The sequence below is a fragment of the Spodoptera frugiperda genome, chromosome 27 (assembly GCF_023101765.2).
Source record: "Spodoptera frugiperda isolate SF20-4 chromosome 27, AGI-APGP_CSIRO_Sfru_2.0, whole genome shotgun sequence".
Lineage (NCBI taxonomy): Eukaryota > Metazoa > Arthropoda > Insecta > Lepidoptera > Noctuidae > Spodoptera > Spodoptera frugiperda.
In genome coordinates this window covers 10,491,342-10,509,170 of record NC_064238.1, presented here as the reverse complement: position 1 = coordinate 10,509,170, position 17,829 = coordinate 10,491,342, and the positions used below count along the sequence as shown (strand labels likewise).

Sequence of the window (17,829 nt, the reverse complement as noted above, 5' to 3'; positions counted from 1 at the left end):
CACAATATTGAAATAAAGAAATAATTTTATACATTTCATAAATACTGGACGAAAATAATTCTTTGTTTCTAAATAAACAGAAGTTTTACGAAAACTAAACAGATACGAATAAGCCAAAATATGAGCGTAAATTACAAAATATTCCAACATTTCTATTTGCTGAGTATGTCAAATTGTTTGAAGTGGGTAAACTTAGTCCGGTAGGTAATAAAAAATAAAAATGTCGTATGTTATAAAAAATATTTTATTAACATTTTAAACATTTCCCTAGGCACCGGATTCCAAAATATCACGTTTAACAAGTTTATTTATTACTTAGTTATTAAAGTATAATATTTTGTCTAGTCTATTGTGTTTTCTTCTCTTCAGACTCATCATCGCTGTATTTGTTCGGTGTCTCACCAGGCTTCAGGAGACGGCCCACAATGTCGTATTTCTCTGTAAAATAATATAAGAATTCATTTAGATATTTTGTGAGTCTAGATGTTGGACGTCTGACTTTATCTGTCTGTAGGGCTGATTTTCTGTACAAATTACTAATCTCTTAAACACGAAAGCTATTAGATATTTGGTTAGACGTAAATCTGATTTAAGATTCTAATGTTTTATATTTATTAAACATACAGAGACGCCTGCTTCTCATACATGAAAGTGCGGGTTTAAAACCTACCAACAGCAAGTACCAATATGACTTTTCAAAAATTATATGTACTTTCTATGATTATTTAGACTATTGATGATGTGTCCTACAGAAGATATCAACTTATAGTAAGAGATCAGTGCTACCCATGGGCATATGGGACACTAGGAGATACAAGAGCGATGCTAGCTTTTTGGGAAACGAGATGAAGGGAAACTAACTCACACTGAGGCTGTGGTATACCACGTCACGTATGACACACAATCATAACACCATGATCATTTCGGTCAAGTCGATCCATTTGTACGTTAATATTATAGATTAATTTATAATCTTCTCGATTAATTTAATTAACTACAAAGAAACACTTACCCCTGAACTGTTCTTCCCACTCCTTTGCAGATGCTACTTCATCAGGACCCAGGTCACTGACGTCATCATACTCCTTGTCAGAGGCAGCTACCTGACCGGTAGCCAAGCCTCTAGTAGCGTCTTTACCAGCAAAAGCTGAGTATGGTCCACCTGGAATAGATAAAAATAATTGCCATTAGAGAATGGTAACACAATATTTTCTTACAAGGTCCACGGGAATTTGAACTTTATCGACAATATTGTTAACCTTTTTCTTTTCAATTGACTGCACGGTTGGCGCGGTGGCTGGGCAAACGGCTTCCCCGCAACGTGTAGCGGGTTCGATTCCCGCACGGAGCAACACTTTATGTGATCCACAAATTGTTGTTTCGGGTCTGGGTGTCATGTGTATGTAAACTTGTATGTTTGTAAACGCACCTACGACACAGGAGAAAATCCTAGTGTGGGGCAAAGTTAAAAAAAAAAAGTCAAAATGGTATATGCTAGAAAGGTATTATAGGTGATGTCTGTCTCACATCACCTCAATTAAATGCTGCTAATTTTGATACTCAAAAAGGCAAAATGATAACTCTGGGAAGGTTAACCCGTGGTATGCTAGAACGCAGATCTTAAAGAGACAATGTATTTTCTATTGTATGTCATATTATACCTTTGTCTAACGTCATGTTAAACAAATAAGATAGAGATTTTGTAGCGTAATGAGAATACAGCAACAAAAAAGAACTGGCATGCTGACAGAAATGCTTTAACATTACAATTACAAAAAAGTACCAAAATAAACTAATCAACAGTCAGTAAATAGAAAATAAGTCAGTCTGTCAGTAAATAGAAGCCATACTATGAATAATATTAACAAAAATAGAAAAGGAAGACTAAGAAATACTGTCTCAAAAGCAACTATTCTAAGAGAACAATAGGTGTTTTGTCAATGTTTATCTCAGTTTTTAATCTTTGTTCATCCAATACAAGACTATATTATGTAAAGGTATTCTTTAGAATTATTATCGGTATGTGATCAGAGTTATAGAAAAATAATATCGTGAGGCATATTAAATTGATTAGGTTGGCTACACGACGTCGTTCTTCTAAACTAGGTTACTAAATGGATGTTCTTTGATTATGTATACATTATGTATTATGTCCGAATACTGAAACGGTACTCAATTTTAAGTTGTACTTAAATATCGTTTTATCTCTGTCTTTTATAAAGAATTTGTAGCGACAGAACTATTTCTGAGAGCGTATTAAAATTGAGTGACGTTTGAGTATTTGACAATTACTAGCCTAGTCTAATTATGTATAGTCATTTTTTGATTATGAGCCACGTTTCTGGTTCAAAACTAGTTGAACAACCTTGATCAGTTACGCGAGAGAGCCACAATGTTTGCAGTTTTATTAGAAACTAGCTTCCGCCCGCGACTCCGTCCGCGCGGATGTCGATCTTCGCGTGGATGTTTTATTTCTCCATTTTGTATAACTCTGATAATGACTTCTTATAAATATCTATTGGACCCAAATACGGTGAGGCCCATAATAATTAAGGAGATCCCTCTATTGAGCTACTGCTGTTGAGCTCGCGTTCTGTAAAATAAAACTGAAAAATAAAGATTTTTTTCTACGTATTTTTCCAGGATAAAAAGTATCCTATTTTATGCCCAGGATAGTAAGGTATAATTATACCAAGTTTCATCGAAATCGAACCGTTAGTTTTCACGTGATGCCTGAACATACAGACACAAAAAAAAATTAATCACATAATATATTTGGGTTTGGTATCGATCCAGTAACACCCCCTGCTATTTATTTTTTCAATATTTTCAATGTACAGAATTGACCCTTCTACAGATTTATTATAATACGACTTCGTTCGCGTGGAATAGTGACTTCCGGCAAATTTTTGGTTTTAACCACATAGTTCCCGATCTCGCGGGATCTCTTCAAAAATGAGATGTGGAAGATATCCCAGGGAACTCTTCAAAAATCAACATAATGAGCTCTGCGTTTGAATTTAATAGATGTATACTCACTTAGGGCATTGAAAAAAATAGTTTAAAAACGGACTTAAACTAACTTAAAACTAAAGAAAGCTACGAATTACGAATTTATAACAATTAAAAAAGAAACTATATTACAACCTATCCTCTATGCTATAATAACCAAGCTTAAACTAAATAATTTAAAAGAAACGACTTAAATCTAATCTAATTAATTTATAAATTAGACTTACAATTTTATTAAATAAACTAACTACAGTAACTACTAATAATCGATATCAAACTAAACCTACGTTAAATAGTTTAACCAAAAAACCAGGAAAACCCAACAAATAAACTTATTAATTGACAAATACAACGAAACCAATTTAGAATATACGAAACAGCAGGACCACTACAGACAAATAATCATACGACTGATAATACACTTTTTCTACGATAGTACCGAAGCGCTCGGCCGATACCCAACCAAATGAATGTAACGAAACCATAGCGCGATCTATTTCGATCCCAACGCCATCTATCGAGGATAAAGACAACTTGGATTATTTATTTATACTCCGTTCGGGCATTTTCTTTGTACTAAAAGTTTAATTATATTGATATTATTTTTTTCATACCTTTTTACTATTTATTTACTTTTTTTCGATGAATTAAAACAATAACATGAACCGAAGTCGTGTAACGATCGACATAGAATTATCTATACTCCGTTAGAGCATTTTCTTTGTACTAAATGTTTTATTATATTGATATTATTTTTTTCATACCTTTTTACTATTTATTTACTTTTTTTCGATGAATTAAAACAATAACATGAACCGAAGTCGTGTAACGATCGACATAGAATTATTTATAGGTAAATAATTTATTTCTTATTTTTATTTTTTGATTTTTGAAATAAAAATATATCTATGTCCTTTCTAAGGTTCTAAACTATATCTGTACCAAATTTCAACCAAATCCGTCAAATAGTTGCGGAGATTAATGGTATAAGCATAGAATGTTCGACGTGATTCTTTAATTTGACATAACTTTTTTATTTATGAACCGATTGACATGAAACAAACACTAAATGTAAATTTAAGCATCCCACAATATATTCGTGAAAACCGCATCCAACTCGGATCAGCCGTTTCTGAGATTAGCGCGCACAGACGAACAGACAAACAGACAAACAGACAAACAGACAAACAGACAAACAGACAAACAGACAAAAAAAAAGTTAATTACATTTTTGGGTTCGATATCGACATAACAATAACCCCTGCTATTTTTTTTATTTTTATTTTCAATGTACAGACAGCACTTTTCTACGATTTTATTATATGTATAGATAGATGTTTCCGAGATATTTATTCAGAAAACATCAACAGATTCTCTAAGTGTATTGTTTCAAAAAGATTACGGGAAACTGTTTTGGCCAGAAAATAATATGTTGCGCACAAAGGATGAATACTAATGGCATCTTGGCACTCAAGTGACCCGTCTCGACACAGATGCGAACGATAAAAATGACGTTCGTTTAGGGATGTATCGAATTTAAATATCTACCAACATAGTTTTGAAGACTAACAAGTATTGATAGTTAAAATTTCAACCTATTTTGTGAGCGTTTTGGGTTCATTTTCGTTTGTTTGTTCTTTTAGTTAAGGAGAAGTAACTATTGTTACTTAAAATTCAACTTAATTTATGGACGTTTTGGGTTCTTTTTCGTTTGTTTCGAGTCAAATTATTAAAAAATATGTTCTTGTTTCGAATTTAAATACATATATTTATATGGCTTTTATATCGAAAATAAACTATTATTAGGTATCGAATTGACACGTCAAATTCTACCTAATTAATGACCGTGTGATGTAGATTTGCAACCTCCATGTATGTACATTCATTATATTTGTATGCAATTTCATGCATGCGTCATAAAAACTAGTATACATTTATTACCCACCGATAAAAGGAATTAACGTTTCTTTTTTATTCGGTAATTTTACGCTACATATATCAAAGTTCCACCAATATATTATAATTTATTAACCTTGTTCTCCTTCCGTATTACCAATTACACAAACTAATAGACACACAATTCATTATATTATGACTTAATACGTAAACATTGAGGTTTCAATGAACGCTTATCGTTAGTTGCGTAACTTGTTATAATCTAATTACATCAACAGTTCCCTTCGAGTCAGTTTACATTATTTATGTCGCTAAGGATGTTTGCCAAACAACATTTTGTTCATATTTTTGTAATTATGACTTATTTTATGCGTTTGGGATATCAGAAATATTATTTTGTAATAACTACTTTTTTATGCTAGTAATAAAATTGGTATTATATACGTCAATTTGTTAAAAAAACAACAGTTCTGTCCCTGCATAAACCTGTATAAACAAAACGTTTAAAAGGAATTTTTTTACTAGTTATAGTCAATAAATTATTAGATCGTCTATAAACCTATGGATTAATACCCAACAGCCTCGACAACCACCTTAGGAGGCTGACGTTGGGCGGGTGGATCAAGTCTGATGCAGAAGGCAGTACTCCTCGAAACGGCAGCGGAAGCTTGGACCATGCTCCTAATCCTAACTATAAAATATGTAATTTCAATAAAAGAACTAAAATTATAAATCTTAAAGCAAAAATAACTATGTATTATGAAATATCTAAACTATTGTGAAGAAAGCAAAGATTGCGTAACAACAGAGCGACAGACAATGGACTAGTAGATGAAAAGAGCATAGATTTAGATAAGGTCTCCCTTAATTTTCATCCCCACGAATGTTAAAAGAAAGAAACACATTTTTATGGGCCCAGATTCCATTAAAAGGATTTAAACTCACCGCTCCATGCATTCATTTAAATAATTGCACGCTTTTCTTTTTTTTTTTCATTCGAGAGCTTCCACCCCTCCGAAAAAGTATTTACGTTTAAAAAATTAGTTCCGAAATCGTGTTTGCTTGAGGCGTGTCTAAATTATTACTTCCTCGGCTATAAACAGTAGCCCCTACTTACTGTCGTGTTTTTTAATTTTAGTTTTACTACGAAACTTCGGTTAAGTGATAAAATCTACCCTTTAAATTTCATGGTTTTATAACAAAAGTTGTGTTTTTTGCGACGTTTTCATATTATATTTATATTTTAAGTAAATTTAAATCAAAATGGCTGGTAAAGTCGGTAAGCTAAATAGATAAAGGAGTTCCTCAGGGACCGAAGAAGAAATAAATAAATGCTAATCTTGACTAAAATTATAAATAGTAAGATAACTTTGCTTATCAAATCTAAATCACTGAACCAACTTTGGAAAATTTTGGTACAAATATATTTTTAGAGGCAATTACCAACTTTAACTAAACCTGTTTAAATAAACCACCATTTGGTCAATATTAATAACAAACATAGCCTGATTCCACACATAGGTATAGTAACTACATATGCCGATTAAGGGTGCTTTTTCACCAGAGATGTGCTATGCTACGTTGCTGTGGATACGTTTGGCTTCCACCAATCATATTCATTGGTACACATAGCATAACACTGGTAGAAACGGACTCAGCTAAGCTATGTTTTTAAATAGAAAGATGCGTGCTATGGATGTTTTCTCTAGCTGCGTATCTTTCTCGCACAGCTACACAGCTCCAGTGGAAACGGTCACATATAATTTACTTTTTCGTAGTAAGCTTTTTCACAGCTTAGCTATTACATATTCGTAGCACAGCTATATGGGACATGTCTGGTGGAAAAAGCACACTAATACAGAAGTTCATTCCCATATCACTCAAAATGTGCTCACAACTCCCTTCAAACAGAACAACATCATACAAAATGTATAGCTATAACAGAAACAACGTCAACTTTTACCGAGGTCGAATCACTTGAATCGCGACTGTCTGTTTATAAAATCAGGGACCATGTATAATTACAACGCAACGAAACATTTTCAATCTTAAACGTACAGTATTATGGCACATTGTTGCGTAGTTTTCAAGCAACGTTGATAAATGCAGCGTCCTCAATGTTAGTTACTGGGGGCATAGGTGATTACAAAATAATATTTATGTACGAGTTCTCTTTTGAATAAAATATTTTATTCAGAAGCTAATGTTGGCTTGTTTTAAGTAGATATTTTGAGTCAAAATATTCCTACTTATAATAAATCTGAATGAATCTCTTATAGACGTTAATATAAAAACTTCATGACTTATGTATCTTAATACATGTAGACTTTAGTTATTAATACGTAACTGACAGTCCCGTTGATCGATTGGTTTGCAAATGTGTTGTCAATTACAAGAACAAGTTGAATGGACGCGTCATAGTATTTTTTTTTTATCTAGATCAGTGCCCTTAGCATGAGTATGTTTTACGTTTAAAGTAATCGAAATGAGAGCGCGGTCTGTGCTCTGATTGGTTGGTTTATTGGAGCCGGCAAAGCAGACAACTGTGTAAACAGGCATATTATAAACTGTCAGATTATATTGAAGACTAGCTTCCGCCCGCGACTCCGTCCGCGCGGATGTCGGTCTTCGCATGGAAGTTTTATTTCTCAATTTTGAGTAACTCTGACAATGACATCTTATAAATATCTATTGGACCCAAATACGGCGAGGCCCATAATAATTAAGGAGATCCCTCTATTGAGCTACTGCTGTTGAGCTCGCGTTCTGTAGAATAAAACTGAAAAATAAAGCTTTTTTCTACGTATTTTTCCAGGATAAAAAGTATCATATTTTATGCCCAGGATAATAAGGTATAATTATACCAAGTTTCATCGAAATCGAACCGTTAGTTTTCACGTGATGCCTGAATACAGACAGTCAGACAAAAAAATTTTAATCACATATTTGGATTTGGTATCGATCCAGTCACACCCCCTGCTATTTATTCTTTCAATATTTTCAATGTACAGAATTGACCCTTCTACATATTTATTATAATATTTTGCCCGCGACTACGTTCGCGTGGAATAGTGACTTCCGGCAAAAGAGATTGTCCAAAACTGGCTATTTTTGAACAGGCTGCTCAACAAAAATGTAATTTACCAATAATTTTATTTATATTTTAGTAAATGTCTGATCCTAATAACTTTGTATCAATTAGCAGTATAAAAAATCACATTTATTTTAGTATTTGTTATGATAACCAAGTCAGTTGACTTTGAATTTGACTTCAGTGCTGTCAATCTGTTGTGTTTTGCGTCAAAATGACAGATATTATTCGCTTTTTCTTTTGCATTGTGAGTGTTGTTTTTCTAAGTCTTCAATGGATTCTGATTCTTCACTACTACTACCTACTATGGCTAACACATAAGAGGCGATGGTTCCTATACGATTGAATTATGCAGAAATACTGCCAGCAGCCTACTGGAAGGTTTCCCGCTCCCTTCAGTCAACTGCAGTTTATTGCGTGGGAAAATACATAGTAGACACATTAGTAGAAAAACATATTTTGTATATATATTATATGAGAATAACACTGAAGGGAGGGCAGCTATAAAACAATATTGCTGCAACTGCATGGTGGGCCGTAGAACAGTAGATTGCTGTGCACATATAATGACTATTATTTGGTTTTTGAGCTGGGCAAGGTACCAGGAAAATATTAATCCACCTGCCCAGTTGCTAGACCATATTTTAATTACATTTGAATCAGATTAATAAAGAATTTTAATAAAAAAATGTTTTATTTCATGCATAAACAGCTTCAATAAAATGTAAAAAAAAAAACTAAATATAAATCTGGATACAAAACTAAGTTTGTATCTTCATTCTTACTGATATGAACTATTAAATCAAACATATATTATTAGCTGAACTGCTTGTTCAAAAATAGCCAAAGTCCCATACAAATTGGTCAATCTCCTTTTGGTTTTAACCACATAGTTCCCGATCTCGCGGAATCTCTTCAAAAATGAGATGTAGAAGATATTCCAGGGAACTCTTCAAAAATCAACATAATGAGCTCTGCGTTTGAATTTAATAGATGTATACTCACTTAGGGCATTGAAAAAATATTTAAAAACGGACTTAAACTAAAGATTTTTGAAATAAAAACTATCCTATGTCCTTTCTAAGGTTCTAAACTATATCTGTACCAAATTTCAACCAAATCCGTCAAATAGTTGCGGAGATTAATGGTATAAGCATAGAATAGTGTTCGACGTGATTCTTTAATTTGACATAACTTTTTTATTTATGAACCGATTGACATGAAACAAACACTAAATGTAAATTGAAGCATACCACAATATATTCGTGAAAACCGCATCCAACTCGGATCAGCCGTTTCTTAGATTAGCGCGCACAGACAAACAGACAAACAGACAAAAAAAAAGTTAATTACATTTTTGGGTTCGACATCGACATAACAATAACCCCTGCTATTTTTTTTATTTTTATTTTCAATGTACAGACAGCACTTTTCTACGATTTTATTATATGTATAGATATTTTCAATGTACAGAATTGTAACCTTCTACAGATTTATTATAATATTTTGCCCGCGGCTTCGCTCGCGTGGAATAGTGACTTCCGGCAAAAGAGATTGTCCAAAACTGGCTATTTTTGAACAGGCTGCTCAACAAAAATGTAATTTACCAATAATTTTATTTATATTTTAGTAAATGTCTGATCCTAATAACTTTGTATCAATTAGCAGTATAAAAAATCACATTTATTTTAGTATTTGTTATGATAACCAAGTCAGTTGACTTTGAATTTGACTTCAGTGCTGTCAATCTGTTGTGTTTTGCGTCAAAATGACAGATATTATTCTAAGTCTTCAATGGATTCTGATTCTTCACTACTACTACCTACTATGGCTAACACATAAGAGGCGATGGTTCCTATACGATTGAATTATGCAGAAATACTGCCAGCAGCCTACTGGAAGGTTTCCCGCTCCCTTCAGTCAACTGCAGTTTATTGCGTGGGAAAATACATAGTAGACACATTAGTAGAAAAACATATTTTGTATATATATTATATGAGAATAACACTGAAGGGAGGGCAGCTATAAAACAATATTGCTGCAACTGCATGGTGGGCCGTAGAACAGTAGATTGCTGTGCACATATAATGACTATTATTTGGTTTTTGAGCTGGGCAAGGTACCAGGAAAATATTAATCCACCTGCCCAGTTGCTAGACCATATTTTAATTACATTTGAATCAGATTAATAAAGAATTTTAGTAAAAAAATGTTTTATTTCATGCATAAACAGCTTCAATAAAATGTAAAAAAAAAACTAAATATAAATCTGGATACAAAACTAAGTTTGTATCTTCATTCTTACTGATATGAACTATTAAATCAAACATATATTATTAGCTGAACTGCTTGTTCAAAAATAGCCAAAGTCCCATACAAATTGGTCAATCTCCTTTTGGTTTTAACCACATAGTTCCCGATCTCGCGGAATCTCTTCAAAAATGAGATGTAGAAGATATTCCAGGGAACTCTTCAAAAATCAACATAATGAGCTCTGCGTTTGAATTTAATAGATGTATACTCACTTAGGGCATTGAAAAAATATTTAAAAACGGACTTAAACTAAAGATTTTTGAAATAAAAACTATCCTATGTCCTTTCTAAGGTTCTAAACTATATCTGTACCAAATTTCAACCAAATCCGTCAAATAGTTGCGGAGATTAATGGTATAAGCATAGAATAGTGTTCGACGTGATTCTTTAATTTGACATAACTTTTTTATTTATGAACCGATTGACATGAAACAAACACTAAATGTAAATTGAAGCATACCACAATATATTCGTGAAAACCGCATCCAACTCGGATCAGCCGTTTCTTAGATTAGCGCGCACAGACAAACAGACAAACAGACAAAAAAAAAGTTAATTACATTTTTGGGTTCGACATCGACATAACAATAACCCCTGCTATTTTTTTTATTTTTATTTTCAATGTACAGACAGCACTTTTCTACGATTTTATTATATGTATAGATAAAAATGTGTGGCAGCATGTTGGTCCGGCTCCACTGGACACTCGCTCACACTAGACAATGCTCTAATACGATCACTAGTTACACGTTAAATTAAAGTACTAATTTATTCCAATGTAGTCTAGGGATCCTGTGGCATCAAGCAGTTATTTATGTTTTTTTTTATTTGAAAAATTAAATTAAAGATTATTTTTTATTTGTATAGAAGCATTATTTCAAAATTGTAAGTGTACATATGTGGGCACTATGTTTGAAACAACCCGCTTTTTTAATTTATATTCTTTACAAATTGGTTTTATTGTCCCATAGTTTTGACGTCCTATTGTCGTTACATTGTTCCTACATATATATACAATAGGTAAATGATCAAATAATGTATCAGAGATATTGTAAAAAACATTTTTTGAAAAGAGTAACGATGGAGTTTCTTGCTCGTTCTTCTCCATTCGAAGCAACACTTTGGAACGAGCGCCTAGCTTCACTGACAGACAGACTGACGGACAATTCAATTTGACGTTTCAAAAGTGCCTAATTTAGGATTAATTGAAATAAATGCTTTGACTTTTAAGATTACTACTGTATATGACAAAAATTGGGGATGTCGCTGTATGATTTAGTTGGCTTTTGCCTACATTTCTGTTGGTAAATAAGCATCACAATAATATTATTATACAGTATATTTGCTAGCCAGGTAATGTAATTCTAACTCCATAATATTAACATTGAAAAAATCCCAAAGACGTTTTGTGTATTAAAATAAGTACTATATAAATTCAACCAAATTCAAACAACAGCAGCTGAGCTATGTCAGAGAACCCACAAATTATTTTAATTATTTCTTAATTTGTGTCCGTTCGTTACGACAAATCTAATTTTAGAAACTGTTGCTCATAATAATGAAGCCATTAAGCCACAAAAATATAGAGATATGGTAATCGTTGTGATAATTGTACGTATTAATTTAAAATAGCTACAAAAACTGTAAATTCGGATCATTCAATAAACTTAAAAAAAGTATGATACTTTTATTGTGATCCACAGAATTCGGGATAATTGATAAATTAAAAAAGTATGATACTACTTTTTGTGACCCATAAGTTGTTGTTCCCGGTCTAGATGTGATTTGAAATTATGTATTTCTAAACACACACATATGACACAGGATAAAAATATATGACAGGATATATGATATAATTTAATACTCGTATTAAAGGATTATGAATCAAAATGATACTATTATTAAGAAATACAAATACAATTAAACAAAATGCTTATAAAAGTAATCGAAATAAAATTGCTTTTGCACTCGATGATAAGCTACAGAAAATTATACTAACAATAGTAAAACAAATAATGGTTACATAACAACGTACGTTGTATATGCACTAAGTACCTATTATTCAACACTTACATGGGAATTAAATGAAAATTAATTACCTTTTGTCAACTTACTAATGAAGATTTTGTTCTAGAAATATCCGTAGACAATTCGCGTTATCAGATAAAATACACAACACTATTCCCTAATCATAATTCAAGTACCTAGGTACTCGTATTATTATGATAGCTATAAGAACAATAGTGTTGCATAACTTCTTACATTTTGGCAAAAATGAAAGAAATGCTAGTTTTGTTCAGGATGATCAATGTTTGACCAATCATTACAACGATAAGACCGTTCTGTTACACCTCTAAGTAAAAAACAAATTAAAATTCATAGTTAACGTGTTTCTACTATAAAAATCCCTCTTATTCTGAGGACTTAGTACGAGTTTGCTTTACGTTTACCGAAAACGAAACGAGACCGCGTTCGGCGCTCTGATTGGCCGGCTCCAATGAACCAACCAATCAGAGCTCCGAACGCGATCTGATTCTGATCTTCTTCAGCAAATAAACTCGCTCGTAAAGCAAACTAGTATTAATCCCTCTGGTCTGTAAAAAAAAGATTGTCGATAATATTAAATCTTAGTCTACATATCGACTTCAACAGAGCATCGAGTTATGGGACAAAGCATCGCTTGTATACACGACTGCACATCAAGCTATACAATACCAGTTTACCATGATCTCACTTTGTTTGACCTTTCCACACATTCAACGGTTAGTTTATATTGGTTTCGCACAACATGTATCTATTATTAGGTACGTTTATTTACGAGGAGTCCTAGAAACGCCAGTCACAATTTCTGACATATTATTTATAGGTGTGTTATCTCCTGATATCAGTAGCAAGCAATTCAGTATTGATGGATCGTAAACGATAACGTATGCGTCAGAGGACTAGCTGCCATAAACCGTTCATGATGCCGTAAAACTCCGAGAAACTGTTTAAGTTTCTTAGGACAAAAGTTTTGATGTTTTACCATCAGATTTTTTATAAGAATCTAGTTATTTTTTCTAAGTTTCCCTATACTTAGCTGTTATGTTTATTGCAAAATATCTAGGGCATCTCCTTCAAAAAGGTTACTATTTTCTCAGAACTTATATATTTGCTTTAGGAATTAAGCAACTAAGAATACTTTTTTTTGAGGAGGGACAATCATCCAATATCTTCTCACGCCTTGGTCGAGACGAGAGGGATTGTCAGACTCTAACTGACTAAACACCACCCCGTTCCTACTAATGCTTTTCGACCCAAAGCCTCGGTAACCCTCTCGGCAGTCCGGCAGCTCCGAAAATACCTTGTATCTTATATTATTGCGGACAGATAGCAATCGTTTCATGTAAAATACTACCTACCAGTTGATTGCTGAGACTCAAAGTCGATCATATTTTATTATAGAAAAGCCAGAGAGAAATATAAAACATATAGAAAAGATGTTACCACAATGAGAAAGCAAGCAAAGATAATTTCTACAGAACAGAATCACTCCATGTCGTTCGTACAAGATAGCTTGCGTGTATATAATACCTTGAACTTTGAACAAATTATCGAATTAACACTAGAAATTTCTTTTACAATAAAAAGTGCAATGTTCACGATGACAATGCTGTAACTGTTCGTGGAAATCTCTGAATGAATGGATAACGGGAATGTGGTGAGAAAATGAGTTATTTCAAAAGTACTCTGTAGCTCATATTGTAGTACAGTTGCATTTAGCTCTGTTTCCTTAGTATGAGTTTGCTTTACGCCGAACAAAAACGAAACGAATGAACCAACCAATCAGAGCACCGAACGCGCTCTCATTTCGATTGCTTTAAACGTAAAACAAAGTCATACTAAGCCCTCTCCTTTAAAATATTGCATAGTGTACTAATTGCAGGCGTTAATTCAATTTTTACACTTATAAGGTCATTATTGCATCATCGGTCGTACACCAATGCCAAAGTATTTAATTCAGTTTTATCGATATTTCTGAGATTCAAGTATAACAGAACATACTATTTAATACCTACCGACTGTGATACTTGTATCACATGATACAAGTATCACAGTCGGTAGGTATTAAATAGTATGTCATGTGAATGACAGTGATACTTGTATCACAGTCATTATGTAGCTAATAGTGGTAGAAGTAAGAAGTGGTTACACCTTGGTGTAGCTATTAGTACACCAAGGTGTAACCACTTCTTCAATGCATTTGATAAGATACATGTATTTTATACCGTAAGCAATTAACAGTCTAGCATTGCTAAATAGTTTTCTTGATACTTATTTAGAAATGTTTGTTTTTATTGAACTAAATACCTTAATTACCGACATACCTAGTAATACACTTTTCTCATGAATAAACAATAAGTTTGAAACTTTGGACTTTAGGTAAAAAATAAATTGCTTGACACTCAAATCGAATCAAAACACATTGGTAGCAGTTTACCTACGATATTGTCTAATTTATGAGGCCACGACTTTATCAATCATAGCCAGAGGTCCCCTCTTTATTTTATTCCCCTATGCTATCTATCCTCTTTTTATGAACCGGTGTACGCCCAAAGACCGTGACCTAGTTTCAAAAAAACCTCAGGTAACGAGAGATTTGGAATATCATTGGCGGGTCAAGATACTCTAAACATTTTTTTTTTTCTGTATTAGGCACAACCACGGTCTTCACTCGCTCTGTTATAACGATAAAATTATTTAAATCACATACAAGTACCTATGTTACCACCAACCTGTTAATATTCAAGAATACATTAGCTAACGTAACAGTGTTGTTTTTAAACTACGATCGTAGACCAAGAAAAACCGAACATGTTAGATATTATAATTTTGTCGTTCGCCCTCTCACTCTGATGTTGAAGATAAAAAGAGATAGAAAGATGGAACTGCTTATTTACGTTTCTATTCTATTGAGAAACTAGTTTTACAATTTACGTTTTAAGGAACTAAAGTATAAATTTTCCTAATGTATTATTTTTCCTATGTAGGTTATATCATAAATCACTATCAGATGATAATTAGGTGACGTAACATGTCTAGTCAAGTACGTAATTCTAGCTAGTCTTGAAGTCTTTACCTTGGAAACATAAGAACATAGATACAACTAAACACGAAACTCTTGAACTACATACATAACCTAACAAAAGAAATCACGTTCTATTAACAAACGACTAGGTAAACCGATCCCTTTATTTGTACGTGGCAAACAAGAATCAAATAAAAAAACATTTCCCACATCATTTACTTCGAGTCAAATCGTAAAGCTACGTACATTTTATTGCGCATGATCATAACCCTAACATGGCAGCCGGTATAACCCTAACAAATAGAAAAGACACTTACCGGGACCGTAAAATCTCTTGCCCTTGGTTACATCGAAAATTGTTCCGTTCACAGCGAGTAGTACTCTGCCGTCCGGTTGCGTTCCATCATATTTCTTGATCTCGGCAACTGTCAAATCCTTCCTCAGTTTTGGTAGACTTGGAGGCGGTGGTGCCACGGTCACTTCAGATTCAAAGTTTGATTTAATAATTTTATACACGAGGTACACAATAATAGCTATTAACACAAGGTTTAGAGGACTCATAAGTTCCTCCCATAGCGTGGGAGAAGCGGCTTCTGACATTTTGATGCGTGTGCTTGCGCCGGCCGCGTTTACAAAACTGTTGAATCGTCACGTTATCAAGCCACTATAAGGTCAACGAGTGTAAGGCCGCCACTAGTCGCGTATGTTTTAAAATTCGACGGATATTTACTGAGTTTTTTAACGTGAGACTGCGATTGTTGTGACAATCTTTGTTGGTTTCAACTGAGCTGCATTGTTTGCAGTGGCTATCGTTCCGTTTAGTGATTTACTGCTGCGAATGCAATAACTGCATTTATGTACTGATTGCTAATGGCGTTATTTTAATGAGTAGTTGTTATACTGGAATATGTTATTTAACAACACAATAGAACTGTTCTAAATGGGTTATTCGATACTATTAACTTGATTAAATGTAATGTCGTTTATTTATATAAGTGTTTATATCTTGGTTCACTGTTATCAGCACGAGTATGTTGTCAAGTAACGAAAATTATTGTTTCTATCAATCATCGTGATCGTGCTGTATCTAAGAAAACAAACATGATCATGACTTGGCAATTTATAACTGTTATTAATTAAAAACACCTACGAGTATCGTATATTGGTATCTTTTAAAATTATTTCATTTAGCCCTTTATAAAGCATAACATTAAAATAAAACTTTTTATGGTTTATTAAAATATGCGTTTTGTAATATTCACTGAACTTTTCGCTGAAGTAAGCATGGTGGTAAAAATATTCCCTTTGCCTTATAAAGGGTTAGGAATGTATCGATTAACTATGCAATAACTTTAATCTGACAGATGACAGAGTCTGTTTATTTTATGAATGGTGAACGAAGAAGGAAATAGTTGGTATGATTTGTAACCAGTTTTTAATTAGCTTGGCGTGTGAGGAACGTGTATACTGATGGACTTTGTCCGAAGGTGTAGACTACTGTATTTATACATAGCATTGTTCATGTTATTAAGTTATAATTCTCAATTTTTTTAATTAACTTAGATTCTAACGTAAGATTCGTAATATGATTTCTTCTACATTAACTAATAGTGAAAAGCTAATTTAAATATAATTAAAAAATATTGCTTTTCTGTCTAACAGACAGAAAAGCAATATTTTTTATTTTTATAGATTTTTTGTTATTTTTTTCTTTAAAAATAATAATACGCTACTGGTAAATACCGGACACAATTGTATACCAGTAAAGAGCCTAGTTCTTTACTAGTATTATATAGTTACCTACTGAGAATTTAGATTTTTTTATTTGCTATTTATAATTTAAATAAAATATTTACAATTTAGTTAGATATAAGAAACATAGGAAAATAAATAAAAACTTGAAATTAGGTTTCATTCAAATGCATAGTTTAATTCTGTCTTTTATTTTAGGCGATTTTTTATGTTATTATGCCCTTAAAAATTATAATACATAAAACGTAAGGTTTTTGGCAAATATCGGACACTATTTTAAACTAGCTCAGCTGGGCAAGTTTAGTTTAAAATATATAAGCTCCTTATTAACTGAGAAAACAGTAAATTAGAAAAGCAAACAATACCAATGTTCACCCTAATCCACCACTTGAATTAATCAATATCCCTTGTTTAACTTTGAAACTATTCAACCATCGGCAACGGCCCTTACTGGTGTTCAACGAGTGCAGTCCATGCAATAAGAAGACTAAATAAATTCCAAGTAAAAGAAAAAAAAGTTACCTTCAGGCGTCTTTAAATACGTAATATCGTTAAGTTATCGTGACGATTTGGAATCGTAAAAACTGGAATCGTTCCCTACGTATTTACATTTTAACGATCAAATAATACTGATATTAAAGCGGTTAACGATAAGCATTACCTTTACACGTTACTAAGTAACTTAATCCTTACTTAT

The 17,829-nt window shown here is 32.8% G+C and overlaps 1 protein-coding gene across 1 annotated transcript; it reads right to left on the bottom strand.

The window, feature by feature from the left end:
- Positions 1-228: 228 nt before the first annotated feature.
- Positions 229-16,346, bottom strand: LOC118263624 (membrane-associated progesterone receptor component 1). The gene is made up of 3 exons (XM_035575720.2): positions 15,698-16,346; positions 1,013-1,162; positions 229-438 (listed from the first exon to the last, which is right to left on the bottom strand). Exons 1-3 carry the CDS (start codon positions 15,978-15,980, stop codon positions 347-349), a joined length of 525 nt encoding a protein of 174 aa, XP_035431613.1. The 5' UTR covers positions 15,981-16,346; the 3' UTR covers positions 229-346.
- Between the last annotated feature and the right edge of the window lie 1,483 nt (positions 16,347-17,829).